The sequence below is a fragment of the Strigops habroptila genome, unplaced genomic scaffold (assembly GCF_004027225.2).
Source record: "Strigops habroptila isolate Jane unplaced genomic scaffold, bStrHab1.2.pri NW_022045636.1_ctg1, whole genome shotgun sequence".
NCBI lineage: Eukaryota > Metazoa > Chordata > Aves > Psittaciformes > Psittacidae > Strigops > Strigops habroptila.
Window position 1 is genome coordinate 90,769 of NW_022651112.1, and position 17,722 is coordinate 108,490.

Below are 17,722 nucleotides of genomic sequence, written 5' to 3' on the forward strand. Positions count from 1 at the left end.
TGGGGCTGGAATAGAGATCGGGGGGGGCTGGAATAGACATGGTGGGGCTGGAATGGAGGGGCTGGAGCTGGATAGATCTAGGGGCACTGGATGGCTCTGGGGGGGCAGGACCGGAGCTGCGGGAGCTGCAGGGCCGCGGCGGTGCCGCCTCACCGGGGCTGCGCAGGATGGCGGAGAGCGCGGAGGTGCTGGAGTGGCCGAAGAGCCTCTCGTGCATGAGCTGCCGCTGCCGCGCCTCCTGCTCGCGCCGCAGGGCCTGGGCCTCGGCGGCGATGTCGGGCGGCATGACGGCCAGCACGCTGTCCTCCATGTCCTCCAGCACCGAGCGCCGCAGCTCCGACGGCAGCGTCTGGATGAACGTCACCGGGTCCATCGGCGCGTCCGAGCTCGTCGCCTGCGCCAGCTCCCGCCGCTGCTGCTCCGCGCGCTGCTGCGCCAGCACCTGCAGGGGAGAGCGGTCAGGATGGGGCCCTCCATAAGCCACGCCCCCAATACACCCTGTCCCCTTTGTATAAGCTCCACCCCCTTTAGATAAGCTCAGCCCCCTTTGTATAACGCCTACCCCTTTGTATAAGTCCCATCCCCCTTGTATAAGCCCCACCCCTTCGTATAAGCACCATCCCTTTCCATAAGCTCCACCCCCTTTCTATAAGCCCCACACACCTCATACAACCCCTGCCCCTTCGTGTAAGCTCTGCCCCTTTGGACAAGCTCCGCCCTTTCATATAAGCTCCACCCCTCTGTGTAAGCTCCACCCCCTTTCTATAAGCCCCCCACTTTGTATGACCCCGCCCCTTCAGATAAGCCCCACCCCCTTTCCATAAGCCCCACCCTTTTACATAAGTCCTGCCTCTTCGTATAAACTCCATCCCCTTTGTATAAACCCCGCCCCTTCATATAAGCCCAGCCCCTTTCTATAAGCTCCGCCCCCTTTGTATAAGCCCTGCCCCTATGCATAAGCAGCAACCCCATAGGGTTAAGCCCCACCCCCTCTAAACCACGCCCCCTTGTGCCAAGCCCCGCTCCCATTGGACAAGCTTTACCCACTTCCAGTTAAGCCCCACCTCCGGGACAGGCTTCACCCCATAAAAGGCCACGCTCCCAGGACAGGCCACGCCCCCTTAACCCCACCCTCTCCCCTATCCTTTAGGCTCCGCCCCCTATGCATGAAGCTCCACCCCCTGGGGACACCCCCCTTATAACCCCGCCCCCTTGTCCCGAGGCCCCGCCCCTTTCCCATAGCCCCGCCCCCTTGTCCCGAGGCCCCGCCCACCTCCTCCTGAATGGCCGGGGGCAGCGCCGCCAGGAACTCGGGGCTGACCTCGGTCAGGCCGGGATTGGCCACCACCGGGGGGGCGGGGCTTGGGGTGGGCGGGGCCCGCGCGGGGGGGCGGATCCCCAGCTGGTTCTGCAGCACTTCCCGGCGGATGTCGTCCGGCAGCGCCGCCAGGAACGACGGGTCCACCCCCTCCGGCAGGCTGATCCCTGCGGGAGGCACGTGGGACACGTCATGGGGACACCCCCCGGGCATAGGGACACCCCCAGGGACACCCCCAGGGACATGAGGACACAGTCCACTCCCCCCAGCAGGCTAATCCCTGGGGGATGCACATGGGACATGTCATGGGGACACCCTCAGCGACATGGGGACACCCCCAGGGATATGGAGACCCCCCCAGGGACATGGGGAACCAGGGCCCATCCCCTCTGGCAGGCTGGTTCCTGCAGGACATCCATGGGGACATGTCATGGGGACACTCCCAGAGCCCTTCCAGGGACATAGGCACACCCCTGGGGACATGAGAACACCCCCAGAGCCTCCCCATGGGACGTAGGGACACCGGGTTTACGCCCTCTGGCAAGCTGATCCCTGTGGGACACAAGGGGACAGCCTCAGAACCCCCCTTGGGGACATAGGGACACCCCCAGATCCTCCCAGGGACATGGGGTTCGCCCCCTCTTGCAGGCTGAGCCCTGAAGGATACATGCTGGGGACACCCCCAGGGCTGAGGGGAGCCCTGAGGTGACACAGTAACATCCCCTGGGGTGCCAGATCCCCTCTGGGATGTGACAGGGGGACAAGCCCCTTGGGGGGGGGGGGGGGACATGGACATGGGGACAAGCCCCTTAACCCCCAAGTGACACAAGGGCCCCCCCCCAGATAACATCAAGACCCCCAATGACACCCTCAGGGGTGCCACATGGGAATGCAAGAGGTGATGTGAGGCAGGGATGGGGGGACGGGGGGGTGACAAAGGTGACACTGACCGGCCAGGGGGTCCTCCTCCTCGCTGCTGGTGGATGGCAGCGGCTCCTCCAGGATCCCTTGGGAATCAGCTCCCGAAATGGCAACGGCTGAATCCCGGGTGGAGGAACTCTCCGAGGACGAGGCCGGGGGCGAGCTTGGGGACAAGAAGGGGAGGGTGACATCAGCTATGGGGCACCCCAACCCTCTAACCCCCCCCTTTCCTTCACACGGGAGGGCTCTTACCTGTCGTCGGGGGGCTGAGCGGTGTCAGGGGGAGCTGGGGGGGGTCCTTGGGGGGTCCCGGGGGGATTTTGGGGGGCTGTTGGAGGAGGGGGGGCCCCCCCTGACTCTTCCAAGGTACAAGAAGCCAAACTCGAGGTGTCCATTGGGGATCCTTCCAGTTGGCTGCTCACGGCTGTCAGTGCATCCGAGTCCTCCGCTCGCTCCGGGGACAGCGATGCTAAGGGGAAAAAGGGGGGGACACACATTAATAGAGACCCCCCCAATATAAGGAGACCCCCCCCCCAAATCAAAGACACCCCCAAAAACCAGGGATCTCCCCATAAAACCAAGGACTTACTGATGGTGGGAGCGGGTGACAGCTCCATTTGAGTGGCTTCAGCATCTTGGGGGGGTCGCCCGGGTCCCCCCTCTTCATGTTCAGGGGGTTGGGGGGGGCGAGTGGGAATTTGGGGGGTTCCTCCTGAAGGAGGATCTGGGGGGGTCGGCGTCGGTTCCAACATCACCAATGTCCGGTGGGGACCGGGAGGGGGGGTCTCTCCCGTTGTCCCGCTGTGTTCTGGGATGGGGGGGACACACATATAGGGATGAAGGTCAAGGATACCCATAAAGGTTTATGGGGACCCCCCCCCAGTAACACACCCTTCCCCCAATTTGCAGGATGTAGACCCAAAACAAGTTGGGGGGGGGGGATATTTAAGGCAACTGGGGGTCTCCAACCCCCACCCAGAGCCACATTGTGCCCCCCAAACCCCTCTCCACCCCCCCCTCCATTTACAATCCCCCTCCTCCCATCCAAACAACCCCCATTATCAACCTCCAGCTGGATACTGGGGATACTGGGGGAGGGGAGGGGATGCTCCAGAGCCCCCCCCCTTGGTGTGTGACCCCCCCCCGAGCCCCGAGGGGACCCCGTGCTCCGGCGGCGGGCGCGCGCCCCGCGAGGAAGACAGTAGACTGTATAGTTATCTCCGAGACGGGGGTGTGACCCTCCAACTATACAATCTACTACCTCAACCCGCGGGGTGCCAGGTCAAGGGGAATAAAGGGGGGGGACAGGGAAGGCGTTTTGGGATAAGGGGGGGGTCATCTGGATACCCTGGGAAGCCTGAAATTAATGGGAATGAATGGAAGGAGTTACCTGGGGGGGTGACGTCAGTGGTGGCGGTGGCGGCTTTGGATGCCACGTCCTGTGGGTGATGGAGATAGGAGGTGGGGGGGGTGCAAAAAGGGGGACCCCCCCCCCGAATGGATATAAAGGGGTGTGGGATGGTTGGGGTGCCCCTCACCTGGGTGTCAGGCCCCTCTTTGTCCTCAGGGCCCCGCTCGGTGCCTTTGGCTTCCTCCTCGGCCGCCTGGCGCCGGCGCTTCTCGCGCCGCTCGTCCAGCTCCTCGTCACGCAGCGCTTCCAGGCGGGCCAGGATGGGCACCTTCACCACTGCGGGGACAAAGCGGGGGGGTTTGGGGGTGCTGGGACACCCCAAAGGGTGTGGGGACAGTGTGGGGATGCTGAGAGCACGAGGTGATGGAGGTGGAAGGGCTCCTGGTGAGCAGTGGTGGTGGTGCTGGGGGTAGGGGGGAGATGGTGGTGGTGGTTTGGGGGGTACATGTGGGACAGTGGGGGGGGACTGGGGACCCCCATGGTGGGGATGCTGAGAGCACCAGATGATGGAGCTGGAGGGGTTCCTGGGTGATCAGTGGTGGTCCGGGGGGTAGGGGGGAGATGGTGGTGGTGGTTTGGGGGGGTGTTGGGGACCCCCATGGTGGCGGTGACATCATAGGGATGCTGCTGACAGTGCTGGATAAGTGGTGGGGATAGAGGAAAGATGGTGATGGTGGTTTGGGGGGTTATATGTGGGACGCTAGGGGGGGTTTGGGGACCCCCATGGTGGTGGGGGCATCATGGGGGCACTGAAAGCACCAGATGATGGAGATGGAGGAGTCCCTGGGTGGGTGGTGGTGAGGCTGGGATTAGGGGGGAGGTGGTGGCGGTGGTTTGAGGGGTACATGGAGAACGGTGGGAGGTGCTGAGGACCCCCATGGTGGTGGGGACATCATGTGGACACTGCTGATGGTGCTGGAGGGGACCCTGGATAGGTGGTGGGGATAGAGGAAAGATGGTGATGGTGGTTTGGGGGGTATATATGGGACAGGGGGGGGGGGATTGGGGACCCCCATGGTGGTGGGGACATCATGGGGACACCCATCAGTGCTGGAGGCGTCCCTGGATGGGTGGGTGGTGGTGGTGGGGACAGAGGGGAGGTGGTGATGATGGTTTGGGAGGGCCATGGGGGATGCTGTGGGGGTAAAGGGGGGGCACTGGGGTCGCTCGGGACACCCTGTGGGCCCGGTGGCTCACCCGAGACGCAGTCGTGCATGCTCTCAGCATCCAGCACCTTGCACTCCTCGGTCCAGCGCGTCAGGGCCGTGGGGATGCTGGAAAGGGTCCCTGTAGGGCGGGGGGGGAGCTGGGTGAAGGCCTCTGCCAGGCCACGCCCCCTCGGGTCAGGCCACGCCCCCTTCCTCCAAGCCCCTCCCCTTTCCGCCAGGTCCATCCTCTTGCCTTACATCCCATTGGTTTGGAGCTGTGACAGTGTGGCCACGCCCCCTTCAGACCACACCCCATTTAATAGGCTCCACCCCTTCCTCTAAGCCCCGCCCCTTTTCACTAGGTCCATCCTCTTTCCCCGCATCCCATTGGCTTGGGGTGTATGTGTGACCACGCCCCCTTAAGGCTCCACCCCTTCCCCTAAGCCCCACCCCTTTCCTCCAGGCCCATCCTCTTTCTTTGCATCCCATTGGTTCAGGGGTACGTGTGACCACACCCCCTTTAGGTCATGCCCCCTTCAAACCGCGCCCCTTTATTTAGGCTCCACCTCCTTCCCCTACGCCCCTCCCCTTTCCCACCAGGTCCATTCTCTTTCCTTGCACCTCATTGGTGTGGGGCTGTGTCTGTGGGGCCACGCCCCCTTGAGACCACACCCCTGTATTTAGGCTCCACCCTCTTCCCCTAAGCCCTGCCCCCTTCCCACCGAGTCCATCCTCTTTCCTTGCATCCTATCGGTTGGGGGGTGTGTGCATGTATGTGTGACCACGCCCCTTTAAGCTCCGCCCCTTTATTCAGACTCCACCCCCTTCCCCTAAGCCCCTCCCCTTTCCCCCAGGTCCATCCCCTTTCCTTGCACCCCATTGGTGCAGAGCTCTGTGTGACCACGCCCCCTTATTTAGGCTCCACCCCTTCCCCTAAGCCCCGCCCCCTTCCCACTGAGTCCATCCTCTTTGCATCCTATTGGTTTGTGTGTGTGACCACGCCCCTATTAGGCTCCACCCCTTCATTTAGACTCCACCCCCTTCCCCAAGCCCCTCCCCTTCCCCCCCGTCCTTCCTCTCTCCCTGCATCCCATTGGTTTGGGGTGTGTGACCACACCTCCTTTAGGACACGCCCCGTTTGGACCACACCCCTTTGTTTAGGCCCCACCCCCTTCCTCTAAGCCCCACTCCTTCTCACCAAGTCCATATTCTTTCCTTGCATTCTATTGGTTTGGGGGTGTGTGTGTGTGTGACCACGCCCCCATTAGGCTCCACCTCTTCATTTAGACTCCACCCCCTTCCCCTAAGCCCCTCCCCTTTCCCACCAGGTCCCTCCTCTTTCCTTGCACCCCATTGGTGTGGGGCTGTGTCTGGCCCCGCCCCCTTTAGGCCCCGCCCCTACTCGCCTGCCTGGCTGCCGGTGCTGCCCTGCTCGTGGAAGAAGTCGTCGAGCAGCTCGTCGTCGGAGCGGGCGATGATGTGCACGTCCTCGTTACCCACCAGCAGGCGGGCCCGGCCCCGGCTCTGCAGCGGGAGGCTGCTGCTCAGCTGCAGGATGTCGGCCGCCGCCGACGGGCCCAGCAGCCTGCGGGAGGGACCCCGAACCGTCAGGATGTGGGGGGAGAGTGGGGACCAGGGGAGGAGGGAGACACTGGGGGGACTGCGGTGGAGGGGACACTGAGGGGGATATGGGGAAAGGGGGACATTGAGGGGGATATAGGGACCAGGGAGGAGGAGGGCACTAAGGGGGATATGGGGACTAGGGAGAAGGGGGCTCTCTATGGGGGGTGTTTTGGGGCCCCCTCACTCACCGCTACAGGATGAGGGGCGGGTTGGGGGTCCCTATGGGGGGGTTTTGGGGGTCCCTATGGGGGGGTCTGTGCCCCCTCACTCACCGCTGCAGGATGAGGGGCGGGTTGGGGGTCCCTATGGGGGGGTCCGTGCCCCTCACTCACCGCTGCAGGATGAGGGGCGGGTTGGGCTGCCGGGCGCCGGGGTAGTGCACGTGGATGGTGTGGCCGGCGTTGGCCGTGAGCTGGCGCAGCGTGCGCTGGCTGCGGCCCAGCCCCTGCGCCAGGCGCGTGGTGGCGGCGCCGGTGCCCAGCGCCAGCGCCCCGTGCTCCGCGTGGCGCACCAGCAGCGGGTGGCTGGCGGGGATGTTCCCGGGGGACGGCGGGATGTCGGCTGCGGGGGGGGGACAGAGGGTCAGCGAGATGGGGGTGAATGATGGGAGATGAGGGGTCAATGATGGGAGATGGGGGGTGACGGGGAGATGGGGGTGAGGGAATGTGGGGGTATGGGGGTCAATGATGGGGACATCGGGTGTCAGGAATGGGGAGATATGGGGGGTCAATGACAGGAATATGGGGTGTGAGGGAATGGGGATATGGGGTGTCAGGGATGGGGGGATATGGGGGGTCAATGATGGGGAGATGGGGTTTCAGGAATGGGGGGATATGGGGGGTCAATGATGGAGACATGGGGTGTGAGGAAATGGGGGGATATGGGGGGTCAAGGATGGGGATATGGGGTGTGAGGGAATGGGGGGAGATGGGGGTCAATGATGGGGATATGGGGTGTCAGGGATGGAGGGATATGGGGGGTCGATGATGGGGATATGGGGTGCGAGGGATGGGGGGATATGGGTGGTCAAGGATGGAGAGATGGGGGGTCAAGGATGGGGATATGGGGTGTGAGGGCAAGGGGGGGATATGGGGGGTCAATGATGGGGATATGGGGTGTGAGAGAATGGGGGGATGGGGGGGTCAATGATGGGAACATGGGGTGCGAGGGATGGGGAAATGGGGTGTCAGGAATGGGGGCATATGAGGGGTCAATGATGGGGATATGGGGTGTCAGGAATGGGGGGATATGGGGAGATACGGGGGGGATAGAGGGTGTCAGGGAATGGGGGGAGATGGGAGGTAAATGATGGGGATACGGGGTGTTAGGGATGGGGGGACATGGGGGCATATGGGGAGATATGGGGTGTCAGAAATGGGGGGGGATATGATGGGGATATGGGGGCATATGGGGGGGTCAATGATGGGGATATGGGGGGTCAGAGCGAATGGGGGAGATGGGGCGTTAGAGAATGGGGAGATGGGGTGTTGGGGGTGGGAGATATGGGGTGTCAGGGAATGAGGGGGAAGAAGCCTCCTGACCCCCCTGTGCTGGTGCGACGTGGGGGAAGGTGAAGCATTGGGGTACTGAGGGTGAACCCCTTCCTGACCCCCCCCCCCAGCTACGGGGAGATGAAGAACGGGGGGGGGGGGGGGCAGGGGGTGAACCCCTTCTTCACCCCCCCAAGACCCCACGGAGACCCCACGCAGGTCTCAAGGGGGTTCACCCCACTTTACCCCCCCCAACTGGGGCTCCTGCACCCCGTGGGGTTGGGGGGAGCCCCCCAAAGGCCTCGTGTCCCCCCCGGTTCCATACTGGGGCTGGAGAACATGTTGTCGAACTCGATGATGAGGTCGTCGTCGCGATCGAAGCGCTCGAAGCGCACGAGGGGCGACGCGTTCATGTCGGGATAGTCCTCGTCCAGCTCCATCTCGGAGCCATCGTCGTCGTCCTCCTCCTCCTCCCCTTCCTCCCCTTCCTCGTCATCCTGGGGGGAACAGCCCCCGGGGGGGGGGGGGGTCAGGACCCAAAATGGGGGCACCTCGATGTGAAATGGGGGGACCCCGGCACCAAATGGGAGCACCCGGACCCCAAATGGGGGCACCGTGATCCAAAATGGGGGTATCTTGACCCAAAATAGGGGTGCCCTGACACCCACATTGCAGCTCTGGAGCTGAAATGGGGGGACCCTGATCCAAAATGGGGGCACTTTGGCCCCAAAATAGCAGCTCTGACATGAAATGGGGGGACCCTGACCCAAAATGAGGGCATCTTGACCCAAAACAGGGGTACCCTGACCCCCAAATTACAGCTCTGGACCTGAAACGGGGGGCCCCTGATGCAAAATGAGGGCACCATGACCCAAAATGGGGGGATCCTGATCCCCAAATAGCAGCTCTGGAGCTGAAATGGGGGGAGCCTGACCCAAAATAGGGGTGCCCTGACCCTAAATAGAAGCCACTGACCTGAAATGGGGGAACCCTGACCCCAAATGGGGGCACTTTGGCCCCAAAATAGCAGCTCTGACATGAAATGGGGGGACCCCAACCTGAAATGGGGGAACCTTGACCCAAAATGAGGGCATCTGGGCCCAAAATAGGGGTACCCTGACCCCCAAATTGCAGGTCTGGAGCTGAAATGGGGGACCCTGACCCAAAATAGGGGCACCCTGACCCCCAAATTGCAGCTCTGGAGCTGAAATGGGGGGAGCCTGACCCAAAATAGGGGTGCCCTGACCCTAAATAGAAGCCACTGACCTGAAACGGGGGGACCCTGACCCCAAATGGGGGGACTTTGGCCCCAAAATAGCAGCTCTGACATGAAATGGGGGGACCCCGGCATGAAATGGGGGGACCCCAACTTGAAATGGGGGGACCCTGACCCAAAATGAGGGCATCTGGGCCCAAAATAGGGATACCCTGACCCCCAAATTGCAGCTCTGGAGCTGAAATGGGGGGACCCTGACCCCAAATGGGGGCACTTTGACCCCAAAATAGCAGCTCTGACATGAAATGGGGGGACCCCAACTTGAAATGGGGGGACCCTGACCCAAAATGAGGGCATCTGGGCCCAAAATAGGGATACCCTGACCCCCAAATTGCAGCTCTGGAGCTGAAATGGGGGGACCCTGACCCCAAATGGGGGCACTTTGACCCCAAAATAGCAGCTCTGACATGAAATGGGGGGACCCCGACATGAAATGGGGGAACCCTCACCCAAAATGAGGGCATCTGGGCCCAAAATAGGGGCACCCTGACCCCCAAATTGCAGCTCTGAAGCTGAAATGGGGGGAGCCTGACCCAAAATTGGGGTGCCCTGACCCTAAATAGAAGCCACTGACCTGAAATGGGGGGACCCTGACCCCAAATGGGGGCACTTTGGCCCCAAAATAGCAGCTCTGACATGAAATGGGGGGACCCCGGCATGAAATGGGGGGACGCTGACCCAAAATGAGGGCATCTGGGCCCAAAATAGGGGCACCCTGACCCCCAAATTGCAGCTCTGGAGCTGAAATGGGGGGACCCTGACCCCAAATGGGGGCACTTTGACCCCAAAATAGCAGCTCTGACATGAAATGGGGGCCCCTGACCCCAAATGAGGCCACCATGACCCAAAATGGGGGCACCCTGACCCCCAAATTGCAGCTCTGGAGCTGAAATGGGGGGCCCCTGCCCCAAAATGGGGGTACCCTGCCCCAAAGCAGTGCCCCACCTGATCATCCTCATCTTCCTCCTCTTCCTCCTCCTCCTCATCCTGACTGTCATCCTCATCCTCATTGCTGCCGCTGCTGTCCTCCTCCTGCGTGTGCTCCTCCTCATCCTCAGGATCCAGGATGTTCATGGAATCTTTGGGATGGGAATATGGGGGGGGGGCGTCAATAGGACCCCAGCACCCCCCAAACCCTTCCATGACCCCCCCAAAACCTTAATGCCCCCTATGGAGCACCCACCTTCCCTGTTGGCCTGCAGCGTGGAGGCTTGGCTGAGGTTGGAGGGAGCTTCATCCATCAACACATCCTCTTGGGACTCATCCTCACCCGAGCGACTCACTTGGAAAAGGGGGGAAAACCACCATCAGGGGGGCACCCCATAGCTGGGGGGGGTCCCCAATATGTGGGGGGGGTCCCTGTTATATGGGGGGACCCCACTTTGGGTGTCTCACCGATGATGGTGCTGTTCCCAGCGGCTCCATCCCGCTCCAGCAGCTCGTCAATGAGATCCTCCAGTTCATTTTCCACCTTTGGGGGGGGGGATATGGAGAGGTTTGGGGGTGCTGGAGGGGGGGGTTTGGGGTACAGGGGGGTTGGGGGGGGGGCCCCTCACCTGCATCTCTTGGGTGCTGAGCCCCTCGGGCTGCCCCGTTGTGTCACCTTCAGCCTCACCATCCATGTCCCCATCGGCCGCCTCTGCCTGCGCCACCTCCGCGTCCTCCTCGGGGGGCTCGGGGTCCCCGGGGTCCCCTTTAATGGGGGGGGGTGGGTTAAAGTGGGGGTCAGGGTGACAGGGGTGCCCCTGGGGTGGGGGGTGTGGGGGGGATAAGGGAGATGAGGGAGGGGACAGGGGAAGTTGGGGGGTACCAGACATGGGGGGACATGGGAGATACTGGGGGACAAAGGACATGGGGGGACACATGAAAGATGGGGGGCTCAGGGGACAGAGGGGACACAGCAACAATTGGGGGGGTCACAGGGGAGATGTTGGGACACACACACGCAGCGGGGAGATGACTGTGGGGTGCTATGGGGGTGCTGTGGGGCACCATGGGCTGCAGTGGGGTGCTATGGGGGTGCAGTGTAGTGCAGTGGGGTGCAATGCGGCACTATGGGGTGCACTGGGAGGTGCAGGGGGTGCTATGGGGGTGCAGTAGCAGCACTATGGGGTGCAGTGGGATGCCAAAGGGTGCCATGGGGTGCGGTGGGGGTGCTGTGCGGGTGCTATGGGGTGCAGCGAGGGTGCCATGGGGCACTAAGAGGTGCAGTGGGGGTGCCATGGGATACTAAGAGGTGCACTAGGAGTGCTATAGGGTGCCATGGGGTGCAGTGTGGGCACTAAGGGGTGCAGTGGGGGTGCTAAGGGGTGCAGCGAGGGTGCCATGGGGCACTCAGGGGTGCAGTGGGGGTGCTATGGGGCCCTATGGGGTGCCATGGGGCACTAAGGGGTGCAGTGGGGGTGCTATGGGGCACCAAGGAGTGCAGTGGGGGTGCTATGGAGTGCAATAGGGTGCAGTGTGGGCACTAAGGGGCGCAGTGGGGGTGCTATGGGGCACTAAGGGGTGCAGTGGGGGTGCCATGGGGCACTAAGGGGTGCAGTGGGGGTGCTACGGGGCACTAAGTGGCGCAGTGGGAGTGCTATGGGGCACCAAGGGGTGCAGTGGGGGTGCTATGGGGCACTAAGGGGCGCAGTGGGGGTGCTATGGGGCACTAAGGGGTGCAGTGGGGGTGCTATGGGACACCAAGGAGTGCAGTGGGGGTGCTATGGAGTGCAATAGGGTGCAGTGGGGCACTAAGGGGCGCAGTGGGGGTGCTATGGGGCACTAAGGGGTGCAGTGGGGGTGCCATGGGGCACTCAGGGGCGCAGTGGGGGTGCCATGGGGCACTCAGGCACACAGTGGGGGTGCCATGGGGCACTCAGGGACACAGTGGGGGTGCCATGGGGCGCTATGGGGTGCCGTGGGGCGCGCTGGTGCAGCCGTACCTCCATCGGGGGGGGCGGCGCCGCTGTCCCGCGCCCCCCCGGCGCCCTCGGCCTTGCTCTTGCTGGAGGAGCCCTTGGTGCCGAAGAGGCTCCCGCTGGGCTGGTTCACGATGCGCGAGAGCGTCTCCAGCGGCTTCAGCGCCGCGTTCACCGTGTTCGCCATGTTCGGGCTGGGGGGGGGGGGGGCACGGAGCGGGGGGGGTCACGGTGAGGCCCCCCCCACACACACACCTCCCCCCGAGCCCCCCAGAGCAGCCGCAGCCCCTTGAGAGCCACCGTAACGCATCAAGACCCCCCCAAACCCCACCAGGACCCATCCGCAGCTCCCTGAGACCCCCCCCAGCACCTCCCCGCAACCCAGCGAGACCCCGGCCCAGCCACTTGAAACCCCCCAAAACCCCTCAAGATCCACCACGACCCCTTGAGGACCCATCACGACCCATCAAGACCCCCCCCAACCCCTTGAGATGCCACCACAACCTCTCACAACCCCCCCAAAATCCATCAATACCTTCTCAAAACCCCGCCATAACCCATCAATACCCCCCCAAAACCTTTCAAGACCTTCCAAGACCCCACCACAACCCCTTGAGACCCCACGACCCATCAATCCTCCTCCAAAAACCCTTCAAGATCCCACCAGAACCCATCAATACCCCCCCAAACCCCCTCAAGGGCCACCACAACCCATCATGACCCCCCCCAAGACCCACCACAACCCCTTGAGACCCCTCCACAACCCATTGTGATCCCCCAAGGCCCACCACAACCCACTGAGACCCATCACAACCCTTCAAGACCCCGTCACAACCCCTTGAGATCCCACCACAACCCATTGCAACCCCTCCAAAACCCATCGCAACCCACCAAGACCCTCCAAAACCTCCCCCAAGACCCACCACAACCCCTCGAGCCCCCCCCCAAAGACCCCTCTGAGCACCCCCAGGCGGGCGGGGGGGGGGCACCTGGAGAGGTCCAGGCTGTGGGGGACCCTGGCCAGGTCGTTGACCAAACCCTTCTTGAGGAAGAGGCGGATGATGTTGTTCATGCCGTTGTGCTGCGTCTTGGTGGCGCTGCTGTAGAAGCTGGAGGTGGTGGGGCAGGACTCCATGATGGTGCTGATGATGCACATGACGGCCTGGAGCCTGCGGTGGGACCAGGGTCAACCCCATAGAGAAGACGACAACCCCATGGAGGAGATCCCCCATGGTGGTCACCCGATGGAGGAGACGTCAATCCCATGGAGACCGTAACACCATGGAGGCCACGTCAACCCCATGAGGAAAGCAGCCTCACTTCCCCCTGCCACAGAGGCCACATCAACCCCATGAGGAACATCAGTCCCATGGAGGCCATGTCAACCCCATGAACAACATATCCCCCAATGGAGGCCATGTCAACACCATAGAGGCCCCACCAACCCCATGAGGAACATCTCAGCCCCATGGAGACCACCACAGCCCCATGGAGGGACTTCTCCCTGCCATGGAGGCCACGTCAACCCCATGAGGCAACCCTATGGAGGTCACACCACCATGGAAAGCCCCATGGACTTCTCCCCACCATGGAGGCCACGTCAACCCCATGAGGAACAACCCTGTGGTCACCACCACCATGGAAAGCCAATGGACTTCTGCCAACCACAGAGGCCATGTCAACCCCATGGAGACGGACTCCCTATAATGGAGGCCACGTCAACCCCATGTGGAACATAGCCCTATGGAGGTCACGTCACCACCATGGAAAGCCCCATGGACTTCTCCCCACCACAGAGGCCATGTCAACCCTACAGAGAACAGCCCCATGGGGGGACTTCTCCCCGCCACGGAGGTCACGCGAACCCCATGGAGAAGACCTCAGCCCCATGGACGGACTTCTCCCCACCATGGAGGCCACGTCAACCCCATGACAGCTGCCCTGTGGAGACCCTCTCCCCCCAAATGGAGGCCACGTCAACCCCATCTCAACACAGCCACGATGTCTCCATGGCGCCCCCACGCCGCCCCATACCGGGCGTGCTTCTCGGTGCTCTCGGCCATGGCGAGCGCCCGGCCCAGCGCCGCCTTCACCTCGTTGACCAGCGCCACCTGCGCGTCGGTGCCGGTGCCGGCGGCTGCCAGGCTGGCCAGGAAGAGCCGCGCCAGCGCCGGCGTGTCCTTGTCCTCCACGTTGGGCGTGTGCGGCAGGAGGTGGTCCAGCACGAAGGCCAACACGCTGCAGTCCTGCGGGGACAGGGGCCTCTAGAGGGGGGGCACCCAAACCTGCTATGGGGGGGACAGGGGAACCTGCGACAGGGGGGACAGGGGACCTTCTGTGGGGGGACACCCAAACCTGCTATGGGGAGACGGCGACCTCTATAGGAGGGGACATCCAAACCCTCTATAGGGGGAGCAGGGGAACCTTCTATGGGGGGACACCCAAACCTTCTATAGGGGGGGACAGGGGACCTTCTATGGGGGGGACACCCAAACCTTCTATGAGGGGGACACCCAAACCTTTTATGGAGGGGACAAGGGCCTCTATAGGGGGGACACCCAAACCTGCTATGAGGGGGACAGGGACCTCTACAGGGGGGACACCCAAACTTGCTATAGGGAGGACAGGGGACCTTCTGTGGGGGGGACGCCCAAACCTTCTATGGGGAGACGGCGACCTCTATAGGAGGGGCACCCAAACCTGCTATGGGGGGGACAGGGGAACCTGCGACAGGGGGGACAAAGGACTTCTATAGGGTGACACCCAAACCTTCTATGGGGGGACAGGGACCTCTATAGGGGGGGACACCCAAACCTTCTATAGAGAGGACAGTGGACCTTCTATGGGGGGGACAGGAACCTGGTATGGGGGGGACAGGGGAACCTTCTATAGGGGGAACACCCAAACCTTCTATGAGGGGGACACCCAAACCTTTTATGGAGGGGACAAGGGCCTCTATAGGGGGGACACCCAAACCTGCTATGGGGGGGACAGAGGACCTCTGTGGGGGGGACACCCAAACCTGCTATAGGGAGGACACGGAACCTTCTATGGGGGGGACACCCAAACCTTCTACAGGGGGGGACAGGGGAACTTCTATAAAGGGCAATGGGGGACCCAAGCACATGGGGTGACAGGGGAACCTTCTATAGGGAGTGACAAGGGATCACAGCATGTGGGGTGACAGGGACCCCAGAACACAGGGTGACGAGGGAATCTTCTCTATGGGGTGACAGGGGATCACCCCATGTGGGGCGACCGGACACCTCAACACACAGGGTGACGGGCACCCCAGAATATGGGGTGACAGAGCAGAACATGAGGTGACAAGAGAACCTTCTATATGGGGTGACAGGGGACCTCAACCCGTGGGCTGACACAACACACACGGTGCTGGGGGACCCCTATGGACCCAGGGCCTGCCCCCCGGGGGGGAGCTGTTGCTGTCACCTCCTTGATGAGCTCGGACTGCCCCACGGTGTAGCTGTAGTTGGCGATGAGCGTGGCGATGCCCACGTAGGAGCGCACGAGCTCCGCCAGCAGCCGCAGGATGGTGGACGTGGGCATGAGGGGCTTGGAGGCCTTCACCCGCTGCCGCTCCTCGCCCCGCTCCCCGTCCTTCTCCTTCCGCCCTTCCCGGCCCTCCTCGGGGCTGGCTGCTGGGGGGGGGGACAGCGTTAGGGGGGTGCTGGGGACATGGGGGGGTTGAGGAGGTGCTGGGGAATGCTGAGGGGTTGGGATGTGGGAGGGCTCAGGGATGTGGAGGGGACGTGGGGGGGGGTGGGGACATGGAGGGGATGGTGGGGGGCTTGGGGATGTGAAGGGGATCTTAGGGGGGTTGGGGATGTGGAGGGGATCTTGGGGGGCTCAGGGATGTGGAGGGGACATTGGGGGGCTTAAGGATGTGGAGGGGACATTGGGGGGGTTGGGGATGTGGAGGGGATCTTGGGGGGCTCAGGGATGTGGAGGGGATCTTGGGGGGCTCAGGGATGTGGAGGGGATGTTGGGGGGCTTGGGGACATGGAGAGGACATTGGGGGGGCTCAGGGATGTGGGGGGGCTTGGGGACGTGGAGAGGATGTTGGGGGGAGCGCAGGGATGTGGAGGGGATCTTGGGGGGCTTGGGGACGTGGAGAGGACATTGTGGGGGGCTCAGGGATGTGGAGGGGACATTGGGGGAGGCTCAGGGATGTGGGGGGAGCGCAGGGATGTGGAGGGGACATGGGGGGGCTTAAGGATGTGAAGGGGACCTTAGAGGGGATGGGGACATGGAAGGGACATGGGGGGGCTTGAGGAAGTGGAGGGGATGTAGAGGGGGACCTAGGGGGGATTGGAGACATGGAACACACTGGGGGAGGCTCAGGGATGTGGAGAGGATGTTGGGGGGACTTGGGGACATGGAAGGGAACATGGGGGGGACACCGATACCTTCACCCTGCGGCGTCCCCGACGGCGGCGTCTCCGCAGCAGCTCCATCAGCACCAAAAACCTGGGCCTGGGGGAGCCGGGGGGGGGGCACATGAGAACTTGGGGGGCCCCAAACCCCCCCCCAAACCCCCTCCCAAGGCCCCCCGTGTCCCCACTGACGTTGATGGCGAAGCCGGAGGGGGGGTCGAAGTCGCCGGGCTGGCGCGTGAGGCTCCGGTACTGCTGGTACATGTCGTCGCCGATGTCCGACAGGAGCTGGCTCACCTCCGAGGGCGCCGCGCTCTTGGGGTCCCCCTTGTCACCTGCAGGGGTGCAGGGGCCACGGGTGAGGGGACCCCCCCAACAAGAAAGGCCTTGGGGACACCCCTCAATTGCCTGGGGTTTGCTGCCGGGAATGGTGCGTCCCATTGGGGGCATCCTGATCCTCAGCCCATGTTCCCTAGAGACACCCCAATTCCAGCCCCCAAATGCACCCCAAACCCTGGGGGCACCCCCAGTTCTCCCTTTATATGGGCACCGCCATCCCTATTGACAGCCCAATTCCACCCCCCCCAATGCACCCCACTCTCTGGGGGTACCCCAACTCCCCCCCCATATGGGCACCCCAATTCCCTATATGGGTACCCCATTCCCTAAGGGCACCCCAATTCCCCCCCATACACCCCACACCCTGTAGGCACCCCAAATCTCCCCATGTATGGGCACCCCAATTCCCCCATATGTGCACCCCGCTCTCTGGGGGCACTCCAATTCCCCCCCCATATGGGCACCCCAATTCCCTATATGGGTACCCCATTCCCTAAGGGCACCCCAATTCCCCCTCCATATACCCCACACCCTGTACACACCCCAATTCTCCCCTATGCACACCTCACTCTCTGGGAGCACCCCAACTCTCCCCCATATGTGCACCTAGCCCTTGTAGACACCCCAATTCTCCCCCCTTCACATGCACCCCACTTCCTGGGGTCACCCCCATTCCCCCTTCATATACCCCTCACTCTCAGGGAGCACTCCAATTCTCCCCCCATCCAGGCACCCCATTCCCTATAGACACCTCAATTCCCCCCCCCCATATACCCCACACCCCATGGACACCCCGATTCTCCCCCATATGTGCACCCCAGCCCCATAGACACCCCATTTCCCTCCTTCAACCCATCCCCATCCATCCTCCTCCCCTCTCCTCCTGCTCCCCACAGGGT

At 62.8% G+C, this 17,722-nt stretch overlaps 1 protein-coding gene across 3 annotated transcripts in view; it reads right to left on the reverse strand.

The window, feature by feature from the left end:
- The window catches only part of HUWE1 (HECT, UBA and WWE domain containing E3 ubiquitin protein ligase 1), a 62,145-nt gene that overhangs the window by 17,752 nt on the left and 26,671 nt on the right, over nt 1–17,722 (reverse strand). For 2 of the 3 annotated variants that reach the window (XM_030475400.1, XM_030475397.1), the window contains exons 43-63: nt 16,677–16,819; nt 16,518–16,584; nt 15,541–15,749; nt 14,125–14,336; nt 13,080–13,259; nt 12,115–12,284; nt 10,744–10,880; nt 10,583–10,658; nt 10,371–10,469; nt 10,133–10,266; nt 8,237–8,408; nt 6,754–6,982; nt 6,205–6,383; nt 4,848–4,937; nt 3,778–3,926; nt 3,630–3,678; nt 2,829–3,047; nt 2,492–2,708; nt 2,269–2,402; nt 1,274–1,485; nt 154–442 (exon numbers count right to left, since the gene is read on the reverse strand). In XM_030475400.1, coding sequence (XP_030331260.1) covers nt 154–442; nt 1,274–1,485; nt 2,269–2,402; nt 2,492–2,708; nt 2,829–3,047; nt 3,630–3,678; nt 3,778–3,926; nt 4,848–4,937; nt 6,205–6,383; nt 6,754–6,982; nt 8,237–8,408; nt 10,133–10,266; nt 10,371–10,469; nt 10,583–10,658; nt 10,744–10,880; nt 12,115–12,284; nt 13,080–13,259; nt 14,125–14,336; nt 15,541–15,749; nt 16,518–16,584; nt 16,677–16,819 — 3,366 coding nt within the window. The remainder of the gene's footprint in view (nt 1–153; nt 443–1,273; nt 1,486–2,268; nt 2,403–2,491; nt 2,709–2,828; nt 3,048–3,629; nt 3,679–3,777; nt 3,927–4,847; nt 4,938–6,204; nt 6,384–6,753; nt 6,983–8,236; nt 8,409–10,132; nt 10,267–10,370; nt 10,470–10,582; nt 10,659–10,743; nt 10,881–12,114; nt 12,285–13,079; nt 13,260–14,124; nt 14,337–15,540; nt 15,750–16,517; nt 16,585–16,676; nt 16,820–17,722) is intronic. The other variant, XM_030475399.1, reaches the window with a different exon arrangement.